This window comes from Ambystoma mexicanum, chromosome 4p, assembly GCF_040938575.1.
Source record: "Ambystoma mexicanum isolate Mex_15411 chromosome 4p, UKY_AmexF1_1, whole genome shotgun sequence".
NCBI lineage: Eukaryota > Metazoa > Chordata > Amphibia > Caudata > Ambystomatidae > Ambystoma > Ambystoma mexicanum.
The window spans coordinates 25,356,229-25,379,962 of NC_090927.1; the positions used below are offsets into that span (position 1 = coordinate 25,356,229).

A 23,734-nucleotide genomic window follows, 5' to 3' on the forward strand; every position below is an offset into this window, starting at 1 on the left:
GTGCAGAACAAAGGCGATGCGTTGAGGGGTTAAATTGCTGATGGTAAAATCAGGTTAGTCAGTGATGAGGGCGACCCCTCTAAATGTCTTTATAATTCCCCAGTAATGTCTTTTGTCCTTTCCCCATAGGGGCCGGGGTGCAGTACCTGCCAACGAAGCGGTGCCGACCCGAAATGTGGAATGGTTCACCAAGAAAAGCCGGTAATTATTATGGCTGAAAATTTGGCTTTCCTCCATTGTTCCCTCTGCTCACCTTTTGTCTCTTCTTCTCTCCCCTAGATGCAGAGATGTGGCGACCAGTGCTGACAGCCGCGATGGAGCCGGGAGATGTCTCGAGGACAGGTGAGTGAAGCGCGGTGCCGCAGCGAGCAACGCAATGCTTTTAAATGGAAGTCTTTCTTCAAGAATGCTGGCGTGAAGATTCCGGATGAAGGTAAGAAGTTTGAATAAGTTCTTGGTTTTCACCTTTTCTTCTCTTCTTTCCTTACAGGTGTTCCAGGTTCGAGGCGGGCGTGGCTGAAGTCCAGGTGCAGGAGCAGACACGGTGAGCGTTCAGCTGCTGGGATGCAGAACAACGCGAAGCACGTGTGGCTGTCCGGGCGTGGCTTAAATAGCCTTGGAAGAAGTCCTAGGTAAGTATTCTTCCACAGCCCCACCCAAGTAACAAAATAGTCCCTTCAGTAAAATAGTCCCTTCTAAGCCTCATTTGGCTTGGGTCTTCATGCAGTATGGTCTGCATCAGGTGAGTATGCAGCATGGTCTGCATCAGGTAAGTGCACCAAACACTTTCCTTTATGAGCCTGGCGCCTATGGCGCCAGGACTGATGTCCAACATGAGCCTGGTGCCAAAGGCTCCAGGACAGGGTCCAAAGAGGTCCCTATAAGGGGCCGGCCGCTGGGCTTTTACCCGGGGGCATGATGCCTGCTCCCGGAGGTGCTGGGTCTGGCCTGGTGCTCCGGGGTTAGGCATCATGACAGATACCCACTAACTCCGAAGATTTATTACTGGTGGAATTGGCCTTACCTAATAAGGAAACCGCATTTGTTTTTATTGTTTACAAAAGGCTGAAGTTCAGCACACCCACTAATGCAGTACTGGCTTTGTGTGATATAGTAGACTGCTTGGGGCCTTCCAACAAGGGTCCTACTTTCATCATGATCCTTGGAGATTTTAATACCTCATTGGAACTCCCCAGATCACTGGAAGGTCTCTGGGATGATGAAGATGAGCCCTGGGCTATTCGTGATGTAAGGGCGACTCCCACTGGGGGGGCCGCACACAGAGACCCTGGAAGTAGTTAGAAGCCGTCATAATCTCGGCCTGAGGTGCTGTAATGGACAGTTTGTAACCGATCCACCAGCAAAACTCACCCATTGTGGCCCTTAAGGCTCATCTCGAATTGACTATGTCCTGGTCTTGGGTAAAGGCCAGCATAGGGTTGTGGGCTTTGAGGTCCTGGATCGATTGGAAAGCGATCATAGACCAATGATACTTTCCCTTAAAAATCCCGCTGAAGCTTGCCCGTGGACGGTGGACAGAGGTACGGTTATTACAGTTCATGACAATGCATAACGCTCAATAAAATGGTTGAATCTAAAACTGGAACTAGCGGGACAAACATTTTATGGTAAAATCCTGCGACAAATTAAACTCATTTGCACCTCCTCCAAACACATATGCTTGAGTTTCGTAGCAATCCAGGAATGAATGAGGCAGCTGTTATCTGCCCCAGTAAACCGAATTAGGCAAGGGGCCAAGAAGCGGATTGCCTGGTTTGACTGGGACTGTTCATTAGCCAAGAGGACCCAAAATGCATATATGAAAGGGGGGAGAGTGCTGGACAGGGCCCTTCTCCAAGCAATGCGAAGTTCCTGTAAGTCACTTTTAGGTGCCAAAAAGGCCCGGTACATACAGGACCAATGGCTAGCCATCCAAGAGTGTACAGAGGTGAAAAACAGCATAGGCTTCTGGAGGTTGAACACCGACTCTGACTTAAAGGGTGATGTCATTATACCGAAAAGTATAAATCCGATTAGGAGGCACACCCATTTTGAGAACCTGTATAGTTACTGACCCAGAGCTGTCCAGATGTCCCCTTTGAGTGCTTCTTCCATAGCTATATCCTTGCGAATAGATCCTGCTAAGAAGCTAATCTTCTCAGTCGAAGAAGTTGCTCGGGCCATTGGTGCAGAGAAGGAGGGAAAGGCACCTAAGCCAGACAGAGTCCCTGTCGACCAGTATAAGTGTGAAATAACTGTCTGGGCCCCAGTGCTCACAAGGCTATTTAAAGCAATCATTTCCCAAGACTGGGTTCCCGAGACTTGGACATCAGCAGTGATAGTCCCGATATTCAAGAAGGGGGTCAGGGCAGACCCCAGCAATTACCAACCCATTTTGTTGCTGGATGCCACGGGAAAAATCTGTGTGAAGGTGATCCAGCAGCACCTAGCATCATGGGTTGAGGACACAAGATAACTAAGCCATCAAAAAATAGTCCATAGGTGCCCCTCTGCGAGAACTAACACGCCCCATTGACCTGTTATTTGGGAAGGTACCCACTCGAGAGTCCGCAGCCACACTTTAGCTCACTTTACCTTTCGCAGACGGGAAATACCCATTTGCATATCAGTCTTCGTCCCGCCCACATGAGGATTCCAGCACCGAAATGCTATTGCAATTCCCCTCTGAGCAAGAGTAACAACAGCAACCCCATACATGTGTTTCAGCCTTGTTGGACCTCATCAATGAGGTGGAGCTGTGCCTCTCTGAGCAGAGTAAGCAAGGGGTACACATCTGGATGACCCTAGGAAATTTAGGGTGACTAAACCTAAGTCCCTTAAACAATCAAAAAATAGTCATGGGCATCACTCTATGGGAACGAACATGGCAACAATTGCCTGTTCTATGGGAAGGTACCCACTCTAGAGTCCACAGCCACACTTTAACTCACTGTACCTTTCACAGATGGGAAATTCTCATTTGCATATCAGTCTTTGTCCCGCCCACATGGGCAGTCCAGCACCGAAATGCTATGGCAATACCCTTCTGAACAATAGTATCAACATCAACCCCATACACTTGTTTCATCCTTGTTGGGCCTCATTAATGAGGTGGAGCTGTGCCCCTCTGAGCAGAGTAAGCAAGGGGTACACATCTGGATGACCCTAGGAAACTTAGGGTGACTAAATCTAAGTCCCTTAAACAATCAAAAAATAGTCATGGGCATCACTCTATGGGAACGAACATGGCAACAATTGCCTGTTCTATGGGAAGGTACCCACTCTAGAGTCCACAGCCACACTTTAACTCACTGTACCTTTCACAGATGGGAAATTTCCATTTGCATATCAGTCTTTGTCCCGCCCACATGGGCAGTCCAGCACCGAAATGCTATGGCAATTGTCCTCTGAACAAGAGTACCAACAGCAACCCCATACACGTGTTTCAGCCGTGTTGGGCATCATCAGTGAGGTGGAGCTGTGCCTCACAAAAACAAATGTTTTTTTATGGATTTGAAAAGGAGTATGTTCTTGTTTCTGTTGTTTCTTACAACATGAATGTTTGCATGTTGCTTCTAATTGCCGGAAATGCAAATGGACATATAGGGCTATAGCGATCGTCCCAGATCACAATGAGCGAAAACACACCGCTTATGGTAATCTTGAAGTGCTTGTTTCAGAATCCATCTGCTGGCATATGGAAGGTGTGACATGGGCAGTAAGGTAGAAGGTATCAGTGGCAGATTAAAGGCCAAGGGCTCAGTGAGAAGCATGTGGCAAAGGGCCCTAGGTGGGCAGAACATGGAGGTGGAGCTTAGGGTGGGTGGACATAAGTGCGGTCAAATGCTCAAAGGTGCCCTTTCTTTATGTACCATTGACTTTATTACAGGTGCCAGTGTCCTTACCCCATACTCGTGAAATATTATTAAACATCACAGATGCAATTAAAGGAGTGTGCACACAGTATAGTGCTGTTACATATTATTAATAAAATGTCCATTCATATACTACACTATAGGATTCTCTATCTTTACACGGGAAAACCTCTATCCAGCAGCCCAAAATGAATGCATAACCACATTGTTTTGCTTCACCTGTTTTTATACCAATGTATACAACAATGTATATACTGTCAAATTACTGTATTATATGATTTGCTAGAAAACCAATTATTTACCGTTTGCCTCCCAACCATTAGCACACACTGATATGAAGTATATCTGTGAAGTTATGTGGTCACTCATGCTTTTTCTACTTAAACAAAGTGTGTAATTCTGGGCAAATCATCAATCTGATCATGGTTGATGGAACAAATTTGAGAGTCCATAAAAGCAATTCAGTGTGCAACTTTTGCTGTGAAATAATATGTACTCCTAGAAGCTAAACAAGACTGATTTGAGTTGAGGCTGGGCAAATACAAATACCCAGGTAACAAAGGACATATATAGCGCTGGCCAGGTTAGGTATAACAAACACGAGCTAGAGTGTGCAGCCCAAGTAGGAGGTACTGCAGGTTGTGCCTAAACGAGTACGGTCTAGGTTGGCCACAGGGCATCAAAGCAAGACTGGGCACATAGAACGCCTTCCAGGATGGGCATATAGAATGCAGGCGGCTATTTATATGGTCCCAGTAACACCCCCTTTATAGGTGAGAGTGGAACAGTTGGGGTGCATAACTGACAGCAACTTCAACAAACCTTTTATATGGGGCCCTTATATGAATGTGCAAGTTGAATTGTAAACTGCAGCAACGCACGTGTTAATGAAAGTATCAAAAAAAGGTAAAGCCAGGGCAACAATGGCTATAGTGCTTCGTGCCCAATACTCCTTCATTTTGAACTTTGGTGGGTACATTCTGATATTGCAGGGACTTCCTTATCATTTCTATAGCTGTATATGGAAATGTAGACACATTAAGCAGTACTACAAAAGATTTTTGCTTCTATACGTAAACTGGATGGTGCGCATTCTTTCGCACATGCATACATGAACAGTCGAGTTGGTTGTCTCCATGGAGCTAATGCGTGTTATTGACTTGCGTCGGGTGTTCACCCAAAGGCTTGCTGTCTGTTTTGTAAGTGTCACTCTCCTTACATGGCTACACTCATGTGCTTTGTCTTTCAAACGTTGCCAACACCCCCGCATTTGATTATTTTTCTTTTTGCTAATTATTTCAGTGCCAGTGAGTGTTGTCAGACCCACACCACGTCCCCGCTGTGTGAGCCCAAAGAAACTTTCAAAACAAAAAAATGTTCCTGGGGAACCGCTACCATTGCAGGACAATGCATGATCTGTTTTGGCAAGATATTCCACAGTACAACAACAACTGTCGCCGTTTGTCTGCCGGGTGAGTGTTATATGCACCTCTGGATGTTATTTATTTAAATATAATAAGGTAGCATATAACTCTGAAGTGTTCGAAAGTTAATTATAAGGACAATGCTGCCAATCTTTACGCACACAATCAAACACACAGTCTCCTATTTGAGAGCAGGAGTTGCTTTCATTGCAGTGTTCTGCTCTAGGTATAGGTTAGAATGGGCTGGAGTTCGATGTGAACCAAATGACCAACAATCATAGCACTCACTTAGGTTGAATCTCAGAGAGATGGCTCTGTAACAATGCATACAACACTACTGTTAAAAAACCCAGTACAGTGCACATGAACAAAGTAAACTTCTACTTACATAATTTCTCCAAAATCCATGGTTAGACTTTGAAGACGGGAAATTCCTCTGTACACCGTATTGAACAGTTGCAGACTACCTTAGCGGTAAATGTCCGCTGTTACTGTGGCGTAAGTTATCTTTGCTTTTTTTCTTAATTTCGTGCAATGTCTGTCCTTGCAGCAATTCATGCGTAGCGGTCAAGGCCATTTTATAATAAGCGTTTGTCTTGTTGCAAGAGAGGCATGGTGGGTTTCGATTTCTGGGCACAATGCGAGTAAAAAAATCATTGAGCCTGGAAATTGTTAGAATTTTGTCATGCATTTTGCAATGTGAGTATTGTGGTTATGTATAAGTTAGTATGAGGTGCATGGAGAAATGATGGTAGCTTAAACATGGTGCATTGATTGGACGGATGATAAAAAATACAATTCCACTGTTACGACCCCTTTGTTATAAATATATGTGCAGTGTATTACGAATCAACGGTGTATGTTGGGATAGTGTGTGTGAGACGGCTGAGTATACATCGGTGGCAGAGATATGTTAAGCAGTTTACCATCTTTGGGCACGGACATATTTGGCACCCTCATCCACTAAACACAATAAATTACTTTACAACTCTTCAAAAGATTGTAAGTAGGGTCTGGTTTTCAAATTGTGTTTGCATTACATGCTAAAAGAGTAAAGGAGAAGTTTAAAATGTTAAGGCCTATAGCAGACTTTCAAATATGTTTACCGAGGTCTGCACCATGTGGTCCACTCTATTGTGTGTTCTACCCATTCCAGTCAAATGGTGTACATAAGAAGAAACGTGAACTAATGGGTAAACGATGCCAGTTACATGCGAGGAGCCAAATCTTACCGAGTCTAGGACAGTTATGTATGAGATATGGATGCATTTCGTATTTGGGTTGTGGTGACTGTGCAGATTATTCGGTAGGTTACTGTACTATAATGTATTGATTGTGGCCAGTCATTAGAGGATTGGGTAAAGAGGGCATTCAGCAAAGAGTTTGTCCATTGAGTGGACGTACTGGAATCATTTGTGAACTAAAGTGGCTGTGTTATGTTTCTGGTTTGTGGTAAGTGGGTATATGTTTGCATGCATGCTTGTAGTATGCTATGGTGGTTGTGGCCAGGATCTACAGTATTGAGTGCATGGCTGGAGGCCGTGGACTGTAGGGTATGCAGTCAAGAGTGTAGGCTGTCGGTACAAGCAGCACAGAATAATATAGCTATGCATTGAACATTGTGATATTGGTATGTGGATTGCTGAAATATGTGCACAGATTACAATTTGCAGATTATAAAGTAGTATGACACCAATAATTTTAGACTTACTGTTTCTATTGTTGCGGGCCTATGCCGTTTTTGTGTATGGTATATCCAATGTAGGAGTTTTGTAGGAGTTGTTTCAATCTCTGTGGTAAAAGAAAACATAACATGTTAGAGCAGGTACGTCGTTATTTTGTAGTTCTGAAAAAGACAACCCTGTGTCACTGCACTAAAGGTGTGTGACAAACAGTAAAAAGATGATGCCTATGGAATAGGTGAGACTCCATAGTCTATGAACACAAAATGTAAAAAACACAGCAAAACACACGTAAGAGTGGGAAAAAAGACTTACACTCTTACCAGGTGAAAAACAAAATCCTAGAAATCCAGCAAAGCTGCTGAGGGACTCAGTAGGTAAGAGAAATTAGCCATTCTGGAGAATTCTTCCTAACACTGCCCCCCCTCTCCCCAGACTAAGGGACAGGAGGATTTAATCCACTCCTTTTTGTTAAAAACATCCTAGAGAGACCATCAGCATTTTGGTGGTGACATCTTGACCTGTGCTCAATGGTGAAATCAAACCCTTGCAGGCAGATTGAACATCTTTGTAGTTTTGAGTTTTCCCCTTTCATTTGCATTATCCATCTCATGGGCTGGTGGACTGTTGTCTGAATCACAAAACTAGTATGGTCTAAACTTCTTCAGAGACCAAACAATGGCAAAACATTCACGCTCTATGGTTGCCCACCTTGTTTCTGGTTCCTTCAGTTTCCTACTGATGAAGCAAATGGGGTACTCACTACCTTTCTCATCTAGTTGACTATGGCCTGCACCTATACCTGGATTGGAGGCATCTGTCTGCACAATGAAGGGTTGGTGATAATCAGGAGCTCTTAGGACTGGAGCTTGACAAAGGGCTTACTTCAGGTTTTCAAAGGCTTGAGTGCACTCCTCATTCCATCTAACCTTTTTAGGGAATTTGGAGAGGAGACTGCATTCAAAGGATAAGCTATGGACCCATAGTTCTTAATGAAATTCCCATAGTACCCATTCAGACCTAGGAAGTCTCTCACTTGGATTTGAGTAGTAGGGGTGGCCCAGTTTTGTACAGCTTGTACTTTGCTAGGCAATGGCCTTATTTCACCTCCTCCTACCTCATGACCAAGGTAGACTATTTTGCTCTGACCAATTTGACATTTGCTTGCCTTTATGGTCAGATGGGCCTGCTCAAGAGCCTGCAAAACATATATTAACTAATCAATATGTTCTTTCCAACTACGGCTGGACGCTGCCATGTCATCAAAGTATGCCATGCAGCTGTCCTCCATCCCATTCAGAACTCGATTGACCATCCTTTGGAATGTAGCAGGTGCATTCTGTAATCCAAAAGGTATATTCTTAAACTGGTAGAGTCTGGCTGGGGTTGAAAATGCAGTTTGCTCCTTGACATGGTTTGTCAGGGCTATTTGCCAATAGCCTGATGTCAGATCAAATGTACTTAGGTACTTGGCTGCACCAAGTTTATCCACCAGTTCCTCTGTCCTTGGTAAACGATGAGCATCAGTCTTAGTGACTGCATTTAGAGCTCTATAGTCCACACAGAATCTCAACTCCTTGGATCCTGCCTTTGGTACAAGAACAACTGGACTAGACCATGGACTTGTAAATGGCTCTATAACCCCGAGATCAAGCATCATGTTGACCTCTTCCTTTATGTGGGATCTTACATGTTCTGACATTCTGTAACCCCTACTTTTCACAGGTAAACAGTCACCAGTGAGAATATCATGCTGGCCCCAAGGGGGCATGCCTGTGAAAGTGAAAACAGGGAGGCAAACTGATTTTAAAGAAATGTGTACTCAACCTGTTGTTCAGATGTCAGATTAGAAGAGAGATGAACTCCTTCTATGTTCGCATCCAAAGGTTTGCCTCTGAGAAGGTCAGGTAGAGGTTCACTCTCCTCCTCCTCTTGAGCTGAAGCTAGAAGCAAAGCTCCCACTTCTGGTCTTGAGACATATGCCTTCAAACGATTGGTGTGAAAGACTCTGGGAGCCTCCTTAGGTCTGCCTAAATCCACCAGATAGGTCACCTCTCCAAGTTTGCCCACTACCTTGAAGGGTCATATCCATTTGTCCTGCAAGGCCCTCTGCCTTGTTGGCACCATAACTAGTACAAGCTGGTCTTGAGTAAACTCAACCATGTTGGCCATCTGGTCATGCCAATGTTTGACCAGAGCCTGATCTGCTTTTAAGTTATCACTAGCTTCTGCCATCATGTGTGACATTCTCCTCTGGAGACCTATCACATAATCAGTCACTCTGACTGGCTTGGGCGGAGGAGCACTCTCCAACCCCTTATTGACCAGGGCCAATGGACCTCTGACTGGATGGCCATAGAGAAGTTCAAAGGGACTGTATCAACTCCCTCCTGAGGGACTTCTCTATAAGCAAAGAGAAGGCATGGCACTAGAAGGTCTCAGTTTCTTTTAAGGGGTTCTCTAAAGCACCTATCATGCACTTCATATTACGATTAAACCTCTCTACCAGTCCATTTGTCTGCGGATGGTAGTTTGTAGAGAACTTGTAAGTGACACCATAATTTTTCCACATGGCTTGCATGTAGTGGGACATAAATAGCATCCACTGTCAGATATCACTTCCTTAGGAAACCCTACTCTGGTAAAAATACCAAGTAGAGCCTTAGCCACAGCCTGAGCCATAACAGTCCTCGTAGGTATTGCTTCAGGATACCTAGTAGCATGGTCTACTACAAACAGGATAAACCTGTTTCCTGAAGATGTGGGAGGGTCAAGGGGATAGTCTACCATCTCAAAAGGGACTCCCACCACTGGGAGAGGCACCAAGGGTGCCACATGCTTGGCTCTACGCTTGCCAGAGGTTTTGCAAGTGTGACAGCTCCTACAGAATCTGTTAACTTCTGAACCCATTTTAGGCCAGTAGAAGTATAACGAGAGCCTTTCCTTGGTCTTTTTGAAACACAAATGACAAGCCAAAGGTATCTCGTGGGCCAACTATAGGAACGGGAGTCTGTTTTCTAGGGGCACTCTGCAGTTCCCAGGGATAGACTCTGTCGGTTCACTGTAGAAGAGGCCATCTTCCGAGTGCAACCTATGCTTCCCAAGTTCTTGCCCATCGAGCTGAGTAGCTGGCTGTAGTCGAAGACCTTCAAGATTAGGACACTCTCTTTGTCCTCTGCTGAAGTCTGCCCTGTTGGGTCCACCTTCTGCCAGTAAAGACTGCAGCTCAGGATGGTCAACAGGGTCCAGATCTCCAACTAAAGTTATGTCTTCTTCCAGAACTGACTCTTCAGAGACTGGATCAACCACACAGGGTTGTACCTTACACTCAGCCTCAGCAGGTGGAGGAGTCACAGGTGTGACTTTGGACAATCTTGGGGATATCCTTGTTGGAAGCACAGGGGTGCTATTTGCTTTCTTCTTGGAGGTCTTGGGTTTCCCCTTTGCCTCTTTCTTTCCTGAAATAGCAGTTAGTAAGTCCTGTGGAATGGGAGTGATATTTTCTTCTATCAACTCCTCTGGAGAGCCTCTTAAGGTCCTCTCCCTTGCAGGCCTAGTGAGCTACTGTTTCCTTTTACTGGGAGGCCTGGGGGTGCTAGAACACTATCTTTATAAATACTCTTTACTATTATCTGGGATGGAATTATAGACATCTAAATTCTGTTGTTCCCACAATCCCACAAGCCCAGGGACACTAATGAAACACGATCTGAGACTCTCATGGGTTCATCAGTCAGTAGGTGAAAGTTTTCACTTGCCATAGGTACCTCTTCCTCTGGGGAGGAGGCTAAGGAGACAGTGTGGACCGCTGAAGGTTTACCATTAAATCTGGGATCCTCTTTCACATGGTCCGTTGACCCACAAAAATATTTCCCAAATGTTTTGATGACTGGGGGCGTGTTCCAACCTCCATCTGTTTTGGGTCCAGATGGTACACTAGCTGGAAACCTGATTCGGTTTCCCTTGTGGTTTACCCTTATGTTGCTGTTTGGGGCCCTCTTTTTGATTGGCGGTATTAGAATTCTCCTCGTTATCTTTCTTTGGCTGCTTTCCCTCATCCTTCTTCTGAGTTGCCCCAGAATCCTAGTGAGTAGCCCTGTTGGCAACCCACAGGTCAGCAGCCTTAGCTAACTTCTTGGGATCTATCTGCTTAAAATTAGCCAAGTGCTGTGTGAGCTCAGGAGAGCAGGCATCATAAATTGGCTCCAACATAACAAGATTTCTCATACATTCATAAGTGTTCACTCTGTAACCCTTTACCCAAACATCTAAGTTCACATACCCAGGTAGCCCAAGGGGTACCATCATGCTTTTTTAGGGTCCTAACCCTCTTAAGGTACTGGGAAGGGGTCTTCTGAAATCTAGCAATTAAAGCTAGCTTCACACACTCATAATCCATCCTATCCACCTCCCCCAACTCCATCACAACATCAGATGCAACAATGGGTAGTATAGAGAAGAACCAAGGAAGCAACTGATTCCCTGTAATGTCTTGAATCCCATGGTTATATTCAAACATTGCCAACCAATCCAAAATATCAAGCTTAGCCTCATACATACCAACAATTTCTTTTAGGTGTACATGGTCTCTGGGAGAGAAGCATTTTCCAAAGACAACCTTTTCATTTCTAAGGCATGATTCAGCTCCATTTCTCTGAGCTTAAGTTCTTGATGTTTTTTTTCAGTTTGAACATTTATACATTTGAATTTCAATTCAAGCCTCATCTTTTCTAGAGCAATGAATTCAGGACTGAGAGTATAGGAAGTCTTCAACTTGCGTAGGCATGGTTCACGATAGTGAGCTGGAGGAAGCAGAATCTGCCTTTTTTGTCTGCGAAAGAGAGACTTCCTGAGTCTAATAGATTGGTCAAAAACATGGGTTGGATGGTCTTTATTGGATAAATTGCCTTTGGCAACGGCCAAAGAGGCAAATAAGTAAATTTTGTGGCAATATTCCAGGGTATTAAACCCCTGCTCTAAGAGCAGGTGATGGTCCTCCACTAGATCTTGGTTGAATGCCTCCAACGAGAGAATGATCCAACGCAGTCTATTGGGCGGGGCATTTATGGCCAGGACTCCCAAGTGTCGCTGCCGAAACTGTGGTTTACGTTGAGCGTGGATCACCATTTTGGCGGATAACATTGAATGGTCACTAAATGAGGAGGGGAGGATGGAAAACCCAGAGATCTGATCAAATAGAGCTCTATCAACATATACATAATCAAAAATAGCCTTATGTGACCCACTTGACCACATATGGGAAGGAGGAGTGTCACTTTTAAAAGCTCCATTCAACATGATCAGATCCCATGATTCTATAAAATGAAGCCAGAAAGTGGCCCGTTCAGAGTTCTTCTTGTTGGACGGCTCAATTAAATGAATGTTCAAATCACCAACTAGAATAATGAGTGAAATATCAAAAATAACTGCAATCTTTTCCATGAGTGAATTAATTGAGGTCCTTGAAAAAGGAAGAGGTTGAGATCGCCACGGGATTCCAGTATACATTTATAACTGCACATTTAATTGACTGAATCAGAATCACAGTACATTCATAAATGAGTTTGGTGAATGAAGAACTTCTAGACTGGACATGGAAGCAATATTGAAAATGGTTGCTAGACCTCTTTGACCATTCAATGCCGGTACCAAATAGACTTGATGATTGTCCCAGGATGGAGCAGACAATTGTCAAGTTTCTTGTAGAAGAAGTAAATCATAGTTCATTAGGATACAATTTGCATTATTTAATAAATGTTTGTGGCCCCTGGTGTTCCAGCACAAAAAAGCTATTTTATATGTCAGGGGGCAATGCTCATCTGGACCTAGTTACAGATTATGGCAACAGCAACATTTGTTAACAATAGGCACATTATCGTGTGTTATACCTGGGGGACAAGTTCCTGAACATTCAACTTTTTCAGGCTGCTGTGAGACCTTGATTAGAGGGATTTCACTAAAAGTAGGCGTTAATCTAAAGCCAAGCTCAAAAAGGGATGATCTTGCTGACCAAATGATATTAAGAATAGCACGTTATCTTATCCAAAGACAGGACACTGTTCAATCCTTTCTAACAGGAAATTCCACCTGCTCAATGTCTCTATGCAATATCTTCCAGTGCTGGAATATCAGAGAATAACGCCATAATGCTCTTTCTATTCATAATGAATACCGGGTATGAGCCACCACGACAGCTTATGAATATTGAATAAGGTTGCAGAGGCTTTTTGTTTTTATCGCTTATTGGTTCTGAGGCCTCCTTTCTACCCTGAGATTCTTCGAAAGAGGGGTTTGATTTCTTGGCCTCTGCTGGAATTTTAAATGTAACACACTTGGCACTCGACTTCCGATCTAAAGAGATTAAGGGATCAGAGTCAGAGCCTTGGAGAAGAGATTTCATCGAGGTCTTAAGGGCCTTCTGTTCCATAGTTAAAGATATTAACCAATCTTTCATAGAGGACCGGATATTATCCTGTGTATTCACTTGAAATAGGGAGAAATTTGGATATTAATGGCATGCTCTCCACAGCTATATTATTCTTATCATCTATAGGAGGAGCCATCCCTTGTCTGGATTCAACTTGACACCCCTACAAAGGCATTTTCGGTCTAGCTAGTGCAGGCTGTGTCAATGGATGAATCACAGCTAGCGCATGATTAAATTGGCACATGTAATCATCGACAGCTTTCCTTAGCTCTTGCGTGTTATGCATCAAGTCTGAGGTTTTAGAGCTATTCAAAGCTGCTACCTTATGTGGCAGTAAGGCATGTACCTCAAGAGGCAGATCCTCAGGACCTACTTCAAGTTCTTCAACAGCCTGAACCAGGTCATCCAATGGGGAATGCGTTGGGATCGGCTGAATGTTTATGGACCCATTTTTTGAAATGTTCTTTTCTTGTGCCAAATTAGAATATTTTTTTGTTATGGCACTAGAGGCTATCATTGAGCATCTGGCTGGCTTGGTAATTGATTTGAAGAATTGTTTCGTCGGAGCATTGGACCCCACTCCTTTAGAATTTTCTTTTTTTTTTCTGTTTCAAGTTATGTTCCGACCCAGGATTGGATACGTTCATCGAAGCTTTTTTAGATTTTTTAGAAAAAATGGTGTCGGCCTCCTTAAGAGGTTGTTCAATGTTTACTACTGTTGAGTCAGTGACAACCACCGGAGTGGACAACGGTACTCCCGGTGCAACCTTAGTCGGTATCTCTCGAATTATGCCATCAACAAAAGGAACCAAAACCATGAAACGTTGAGTAGCCTTATCAGAGGAACACATCTCAGACTGGATTCGAGAAAATTTGTTTACCGTTTTAACCAAGGGAGTAGCCTTGGGGATCAGCATTGTTATCAGGGAGGCGTCTCTGCCATCAAGTGCCTGCCGTTGAGGAATCTGTGATTGACTTCTGCCAAATGGCAGTTTCCATGAGACTGTTTGCAATGGAATTTACTTTGCCATCAAGAGATTCAAATAATTTAGCCAGGGACATCAAAGCTATGTTCATGACTTTGAGAGTGATATTAGGAGATTTCTTTGATAATGAGCCAGACATTACGGCAGAAATTTCCAGAGGCGGCCTTCTTGAGGTAGGCGGAATAAAAGAGATTGAGATGTCTGATTCTGAAGGACTTACTTTCTGAAATAATACGGGAGATTTAGAGAGGTCATGGGCATCTTCCCTGGCCGAGAAGCAGGAATTTGATGAGTGTAGATCTATAACAGCATCATCAACATTTTGAATAACACTTTCATGCTCATTTAGCAAAGGAACAACATTTCCTGTATTTTGTAGAATCATAGTGTCAGAAAGCGAAATGTTACAAAGCAATTTGTCAGCCTTACTATTAACATTCGAGTCCGATATTGACATCAACTCATTAAAGGAGGATCTGTAACAATGCATTCTTGATTAATGAGTATTGGCTGCGCTTCAGCATTAGAGACACTTAAGTTCATTAAAGGCGGCATCTGTGCCAAAGGTCGAGAGGGGCGCGAGATTTCAAACCGAAAATCGTGAATATCACCAGCAGGAGTATTAGAGCGGCTGCATTTTCTACCAGCTCATTTGTCCAAGTGGCAGCCTTTGGTGAATAGACGGGAGGACTTTGGAGTATGAGGTAGTCCTTCTGCATTTGGAGAATCGCACAATGCACGCAATCATGCAGAGCATGGCATGTCCATACGAAGAGTGTACATTCTTACTCTTTTGTCTGCCATACTGTGGCAGCAGCCAAACAAATCAGAGTACACAACAGGAGTAAAGAAATAAATATAAGGCCCTGCACATAGACAAAAAGAGTGTAAAAAAGGATAGATCAGAGGAAGCACTTTGCACCGAACGCCTCAGCAAAGCAGTGCTTCTACGGTGCTTCCTCGGTGTGTGCCCCTCCCCAGGACCAATCAGCAGGAAACAGTATCAGCCCTAGACTCTGCCGGACTTCACCAATGCTCAGCTGAGTCAGAGCACAGAGCTAGTGATCATGGGGTACAGCAGATCACTTAAGAAGACACAGGTAGTTTTGCTGTTGCCCAGACTATGTGTGCACCAATTTTGTAGGATATATTTAAATGTGCACCGTGATAAATATTAATCAAAGGTAACCCCTGAGTCACCGCCACGAGATTAATGAGTCACGGGAACACAATGGTAAGGCTTCTTGTGCCCCGCAGTTTCTCACTGGCACCCCACTCACTGTGTAACTCTGCAGCTAACTGCCTCACCGCTTCACTCGGAGTGCATGTAAAACTTTGCCGCTCAGCTGGGTAGGCAGTAAATAGGCAGCGCCAATGGCAGAGTCTGGTAGTGCCCAGCAGTGTCCAGCCACAAGTTCCGCAAGTTCCGCAAGTTCCGCAAGTTCCGCAAGTTCCGCCAAGCACTCCCCTTCTCGAGAGGTCACAGGGGGTGACAGGGGGCTCAGGGGTCCAGGGTCCAGGATTCAGACGTCCAAGCACTGAGGCATTTCTTTCTAGCCCGCGGCCCACGGCTCGTTCCTCATACACACTTGTGTTCCTCGTACACACTAGAGGAAAGAACCTAGGGGCAAAGAACCACCAAGTCAAGCCACACTGTAGAATGTATCACAAGCACAGACACGAGAACACACAGCTGCTTCCGACCAGGTATCCACTCATCCATAATAACAAACACATTATCATTCTCATCATTTGCCACATTTGCTGGGGGGTAGGTATTTCAGACCCACTCTCCAGACTTTGTTTCTCTAACAACCTTTCAATTAATTCAGACTTTTTGCCTTTAACAGAGAGATTCCTATCTCCACATAGATTTTTCAGATAATCAACAGTGTAAATAAGGAGGGGGTCCTGACTGTAGCTTTCCATATCAGACATGATTAAAATTGCTTTTTAGTGATGTTTAGCCTTGTGGTTAGTTGATCCAAGGTAATAGCAGCACACTAAGTGTAATCACTATACTTGATCCTCACCACTGTACACAGTGTTAGGCAGAATCAGATGCAGTACCCTTTGGGAACACCTCACACAATTAAGACTACAAGTGGCAGTACAAATTCACCTTTGGTACAAGCCTGTACTACACAGTAAAATGGTTGCGATCGCTGAGCAGCCAGACTTATCTCAAGAGTAAAGTGAGCAGTATACACAAAGGACAGTAATTACCATGGTTCAAGCAAACACTGACTCAAGGTTTCTGAGTAAAAGAATATACATTTATTTACACATGATTTGTAAAACAGATCACTAAAGTAAAGCAGCAGAAAATCACAATCTTAATACACCACACAACACTCAATGAATTCTGGACAAATTTAGCTCAAAATGAAGTGTGAGTAAAATGACACTCCAGTAATTTAAAAGGGAGAGAAAGACAAGGTTATTCACAATTAAGCAGCACCAACAAGTAAGTAGGCAGGGCAATCTAGAAAAGACTTGCTACAATGAGGATTCAATTCAATAGGCCTGGACCAATGTCTATGGTTCTGAGTCTTTGCAGAGAATCACACAGTTCAGCGTAGTTCGCGGTTAAGTCTTTGCCAAGAGATCGAAATGAAGTTGGTCGGAAGAAAAGTTACTTAAAAGAGTAGAGAAGGACAAGCCCTCGGATTGGCAAAAGATTTCAAACACTTTCACCATGGTTGTACAGAACAAACAACCGGGTTTGCACAGTACCTTTAGAGCAGAAGAATGCTGTAGCTGAGGCAGACGTTCCTGGAAGATCCTGCAGGCTCACGGTTCCTGAAGCGACTGTCGGACTGACACGAAGGAGGAAGACTGGGGGGTCCTGCACTGCCCAGGGAAGAAACCAGCAGCAGAGCAAAGCGATGAATAAAAGGTGCACTCCTTAAAACCCAAGCAGGGCCCAGTCCTCCTGGCTATCCGGTTCACTGTAGCTGTGCACAACAAATTCGACCAGAGGAGGGAGGCCTGGCTTGGAGTTTGGCAAACTGGTTGGTCCCACCAGCTCAAGGGAAGAATATTCCTTGCAGATTTTCTCTGTCATCGAAGTTTGGAGATCCGGACCCGCAGCAGGGCTTTACCGAGAGGTTCAGTCATGGTAGTGGTCCTCTTCCCTCAGCTTCTCTTTGGTTCTCTCGATCCAGTGGTGACACCACCTTCTCAGTCCCAGAGACCTGCTTTTTATGCAGTTTACTGCCATTCACACAGCCTGGCTGTCAATCACACAGCAGGGTGGCTCTCCTGGCGGGAAAGTCACCACAGCCAATCATACAGAGTATGACATGGGTCTCCAAGGAGACCCTGTGCAGGGAGTCTCAAAACCCTCACTCACATCCTGTCTCCCTCAGACATTCAGGCACCTAAGGAGGCTTCTGTGGAGAAGCCCACCAAATGACGGCGAGCAAAGGAATCACACCTGGTTTGGCATGCAGAGTAAAACACGACAAAGACCTTTACAAACAGAAATGGTGAATAAACCCAGCTGGAACCTAATAAAAGTAAATGGGGTCCAGCGTATTTAAGTTCAAGGCTACTAACTTAGCCTAAAACAGTACCAAAGCTATTTACATAGACCACTGTAGGAAAAATAGGTTAGATACCACTGTCACCAGCCAAATCCTAAAGAAAGGGGAATGAAATAATGTTCCATGAGAGACAGACAAAAAGTGATAACTATTAACTCTCTCCAGTACTCTATGTAAAAAGACAACCCTGTGTCACTGCACTAAAGGTGCTGTGTGACACACAGTAAAAAGATGATGCCTATGGAGTAGGTGAGACTCCATAGTCTATGAACACAAAATGTAAAACACACAGCAAAACACATTTAACAGTGGGAAAAAAGGCTCACACTCTTACCAGGTGGAAAAAAAGTCCTAGAAATCCAGCAAAGCTGCTGAGGGAGTAGGTAAGTGAAATTAGCCATTCTGGAGATTTCTCCCTAACACCCCCCAACACATTGGCCCAACATTCAATCATGTAGCATATGCCCACTAAAATACCACCACACGCTGCACCCCCACGGTGCACCTCAACACCAATCCATTGGTCCTGCTCCTCAGTACATGCCCCATGGTATGGGAATCCCAAAATCACACATGCATGCATGTTTGCAGAAATATTAACACCATTGTTCAACAGCAGGGACATGTAACAGAGTCAAGGGAGAGTAAAACATGCACCAAACCATTGAAAGCAGACACCACTTGGATTTGAACGTATACAAATATATTAATGAACATGTATAAAAGTCACGCTCTGAAAAATACAACCAGTAAAATCATCATGAATCAAATGCAAAGTGAAAGCCTCTTTCCTAAAACAATGGGATGAAAACAATTTTTATAAAAGAAATATCCAACTATATACAAAGATCCAGGGTCCATGATCCCAAAGCATTTATGAGCATCCATCAGAACTCCATGAAGGAAGAACTATGTACAAGATGTGGAGCAAAGTCCATGAACTCCAAAAAAAGGGAATAAACAAATGAAACCTACACCTAAATAACTATAGACAAAGGCAGTGGCTAGTCCTTCGACTCACCATTTCCCTCAAGAGTTTCGGCCAGGACATCATCGAACTCTGCGTCGATTTCTCCTAGGCGGGCCTGTGCTCTCCCCTCGAGGGCCTGCTGGGACTCCAACATGCTCCTTTCAAACTCCCTGTGAGACTCCTCGAGGAACTCAAACCCGCCTCACCGCCCAACGCAGGTTGTTCTCCACCCTGGTGATGGTGCGTCGTGCCCCCTGTGCCCGCTGCTGCTGTGCTCTGATCTGCTGTCCAATTCGCCCCAACAAGGAAGACATCCTTGTTGTAAGGTCCACGTTTCCCTCCTGCCTGATGGCCGATACCTGCCCCTCTGATGTTGATAGCCCGAGACTTGTCACCTCTGATGTTGAGCCTGCTGCCACCGAAAATCCTGATGCCTGCACCTCCGGGGCTGTCGTGGATGTGCCCTACTGCATGTTGCCTGCTCCTCCACCCTTGCCACATGTCCTGTTGTCGGATGGATCTCCGTGGTGTCCACATCTGCTGATCCTCCGTCCACTCCCGATCCAGGCAGGGATGTGGTCTCCACCAGACTGTCTGCCAGGGTTAAGACAGTGGCACAGGGGGCCCTGGTGGTATCTGGGCCAGAAGACAGCAGGGAGGACGACTGGTGCACAGAGGAAGCAGACAAGAAGGGGGTCAGATAAGTGGCTAGTCCATGCACCCATGGAAATGTGCCAGCCAGTTCACGAGATGGCAGACTTCCTCATGATGACATGCAAGAGCCCGATTGGAAGCCTACACATCATCATGAACAGAGTCTACCCACCCCATGATACCGGCTAGCATAGGTTCCACCCTGTATCGAATGGAGACATCCACAGGCATTGTCTTTCCGTCTGTGTGGAAGCGACCACCACCTGTGGACCGGTACAGAATTGGGCATGACCACAGGTGCATACTGCTGCAGTTGCAGTACCAGGGATAGGATAAGGCACAGGCCCCTCCACAGCGACCTGCACTGCCTCCAGCCCCTGACCCTGGACTGCAGCAGTCAAGCATACGTCATCACCCCCAGTGTGCCCTATGGGCTGGGCTGATGTGGCCTCCTCCTCCTCTCCCTCCCCCGTCAACCTGGATGCCTCCCCACTTTCTTTCACAGTGTCTTGCCCCTGTGCAGGCTCACCTGTCCCTCCCACTGCTGAGTAGTCCTCCACCACCTTCACACTCTTGGACCTACCCTCAGCAGCTGCAGCCGTTGACTCAGACGCTGCACCAGTAAACTCGCTCCCAGAAGATGACAGTGCCTGGGAGTATGCTCGGTGGAGGCATCCCTGCTGCGGTGCTAAACAGCGCCTTCTCCGCCCTCTTCTTCCATCGTCTCTGTGGATAGGGAAACACAGAACACATACATCAGGGTACTGGACATATGTGTGTTTGTCACAATGCAAAAGTACATCAGCGGCACTGTCAAAGGTCACAACCATCATCACCGTCCACTACACACAGGGAAGTGCCATTCACACACATGCACAATCATGTCTGTCATTAACATAAGGCATTCACATCCTTTGACAAGGCACTGCCAGAACCTCCAAATTGTGCATGCACCTCACACACATCATGGCACATACACATCTCACTCACACACAGCACCTGACAGTCATGAAGCAGGCCATGGAGCCATCACGTCAGAGAGCACTCGAGGTCAAATTGGCAGCATGAGGCAATCACACATGGAAAAGCAAAAAGTCACAGACATCATGGAGTGTTTGCCACTCACACACTCACTTCTCATACACATGCACATGTACACCATGCATGTCCATGATGTTGCCGAATGCATATGTGTCACACCTCTGGCATGACACAATCCACACACAGAGATGCAAACTTGTGCACATTGTGACATGCATGCACGCATCATGCATTTCCACACAGACACCAACTACACGTCAACATGCACATGCACTATGATGGACAAGAACACATGGACACTTACCAGTCGACTCCAGACGGAGCTCCATCTCCATGACCTGGGTGTGCAGTGCTGGATAGAAGCTCTCCAGGACCCTCATTTTGTCGGTGGTCAACCAGCCCCAGGACCCCACTTGGTCAGCCCCAGCCTTGTGGAGGTGCCGGGCCTTGTTGAGGGTCCTGGACTTGAAGTCCTCCCTGCGCTTATGGACATGTTGGTAGTTGCGGGGTGCCACCCCTTCTGCATTGATTCAACCCACAATGTCCGCCCAGATCTTCCCCCGTCCTTCATTGCCGACTTGCGATGATCCAGGGAAGAGGGCATCATAATGCCCCAGGACTTGCTCTACCATGGTGCCAACTTCTGTTGAAGAGAAGCTGACAGCCCTCTGCCTCTCTGCCGGGGGTTGCCACTTGCCTCAGATGGTGTTGGTTCGGACATGGCAACCCCCGAGACAGGTAGGGGGGGTCAAGGTGGTCCTGGGGCTGGGCTCTGGAGCAATGGTATGGCAGTCAGGAGTCTTCAGGATCAGCAGAGGTGGTCACAATGACAGGATCACTGGCAATGGCTTCAGAGCATGCACAAGAATGCAGGTCACGTGGGCAGCAGGCACACAGAGCGGTCAGGCAGCAGCAGATGGCTTGTAGGAGGCTGCTCGGGGCAGTTGGAGGTGGATAAATTGGCTGGTAGGCAGGAGCGTGGGTCTTCCGTGTTCTTTGCGTGGCCAGCCAGAAACAGAGTGACTCTGCACATGCGGAAACAGCGCATTAGCGCAGAATCAGAGGAAAGGCCCTAAGCGTGTAAGTTACGTGACACAGCTGGACGTTGGGCATTGCCATTCAGTATCGGGTTAAAGGTCTGCATAGGACAACAGTGCAATGTATGTGCTTTTCGTGGGACAGATGCATGAACTTCATAGTTTGGAGGGGTCACACACAAATAGTTCACTACTGTGGCAGTGCATACTTCTTGTTTTGGCAAGGGAGTTGCCTACGCGCACACGCGTGCGTGTTTCTTTTCATTCTATGAGGCAGATGGTTAGTCGTGCACACATTTTTCATACTGTGGTTGCCCCTGTGTGTCGCGTACCCCATTTCGAGGTCATGGTACCCTACGTGTAACTCGCATATGCATTTTTTGTGTTGCTGGGTACCACAGCGTACTGCAGGATGTTTTTTTCTTCACACATGGGCTACCGAGGGGTAGTGTACACATTGATTTTTGTTTTTGGGGTGCCTGAGCGTTGCGCGACCCATTATTTTTTTGCCAGGGGTCACACAGAGCCTTGCTGGAGCACAGTGGTACGTTTTACATCATGTACCCTGCCCCCTCACTCCAAATGACTAGGACAATTGTTAGCTGCACCTCCCATTGCACTAGTCCATCAGTGCCATGACTGGGAGGGCAACAAGTGGGAAGGGAGGAAAAGGTGGGCGACCTGACAGAGGTGGCCAACGTGGCTCAGGTGGCTGAGGTGGCCAAGGTGGATGAGGTGGGCGAGGTGGGCAAGGTGTCCGAGGTGTCCAGGGCTGTGCAGGGAGAGCTATCCCCCCCACCCAACAGGGTCGGGGAGAAGCAGCTGATGCTCATGCCCCCAGCACCTGGGGTCCTGGACCAGCAGTGTCATCTGCTGTCCAGAGCTGCCAGGGTGTAGAAGCTGCAGGGGCAGCTGGGTCAACCACCACCCTGGCTCAGGGTCACCCAGCCAGGACTGTGGTGATCACGGCCCAGGGACAGAGTGACTCAATGGCTGATTTCCATGTCCGGAAGGCCAAGACACGTGCTGTGTAAGCTCCTGGCACCAGCACCTTGGGATCCAGAGCAGCAGTGTCATCTGCTGTCCACACCGGCCAGGGTCAGGAAGCTTCAGGGGCAGCTGTAGTAACTGCCACGCTGGCTCAGGGTCACCCAGCCAGGACTGGATTGGTACTGGCCCAATGTTACTCAGGGGCCAATTCCTTTGTCACTAAGGCCAAGACACGTGCGGCACAGGGTCCTGGCAACAGCACACAGGTACCAATACCTGCAAGCCGACCTTCTGTTGTTACATTAGTGGCTGATGCCATAGTCCAGTCCACCACTACTCCATCCCCTACTGACCCGAGTGGTACAAGCCACTCAGGATCTGCACCACCTCACAAGAAGCAGAAGCATGCTATAGCGGTACAGGCTGAGACCCCAGACACAGCACAGGAGTCCCACACGTCGAGAAAGAGGAGTTTCTGTGATCAGGAACTGGACATGCTCATGGGCTATGTGTTGGAACACGGTCATGACATGCTGGTGCAGGCAGGGAGCGTACATAAGCCTTCTCAGCGTACGGCCCACTGGCAGTGCCTTGCGGACTGTATTAGTGCCTTGGGCTATGAGAGATGCACAGATGGTGATGTCTTGAAGCGTTGGAATGACTTCCGACGTTGAGCAAAAGATAAACTGGCTGCCAAGTATGCCTCTACTCTGGTGACTGGACATGAGGAGATCACTAGTGATTTCATTGCAGTGGAGAAGATCCAAGGCATGGGAGACCTGCCAATGTATGAGGCAATGTCCGGTGAGTGGTGATGCGTGGGTGTCCAGGCAATGTGTATGTTGCATAGGTGATGTGTTCTGATTGTCTGCCAGTTCAGACTACATTGACATGACTGCCATGTGTGAACCATGTGATGTTGGACTGATACGTGCTTGTTGTTATGCAGACGGCATACAAACCATGTGCTGCACACAGAGACAATCCTCATCACCACACCTGCTCCCTCCTTCCATGACACTGTCTCCAGCCTCGCTTGGTCCTATTCCTGCTCCAACCTGTGGTCGCGGATAGCCTGTGATGATCTTCCATTCAACACT

General features: G+C 46.2%; 1 protein-coding gene across 1 annotated transcript in view; it reads right to left on the reverse strand.

Moving 5' to 3' along the window:
• The window catches only part of LOC138452700 (olfactory receptor 2G3-like), a 103,708-nt gene extending 82,721 nt beyond the window's left edge, over positions 1-20,987 (reverse strand). The window contains exon 1 of the mRNA XM_069605047.1: positions 20,912-20,987. Within this exon, the coding sequence (XP_069461148.1) occupies positions 20,912-20,987 (76 nt within the window). The remainder of the gene's footprint in view (positions 1-20,911) is intronic.
• Positions 20,988-23,734: the final 2,747 nt, after the last annotated feature.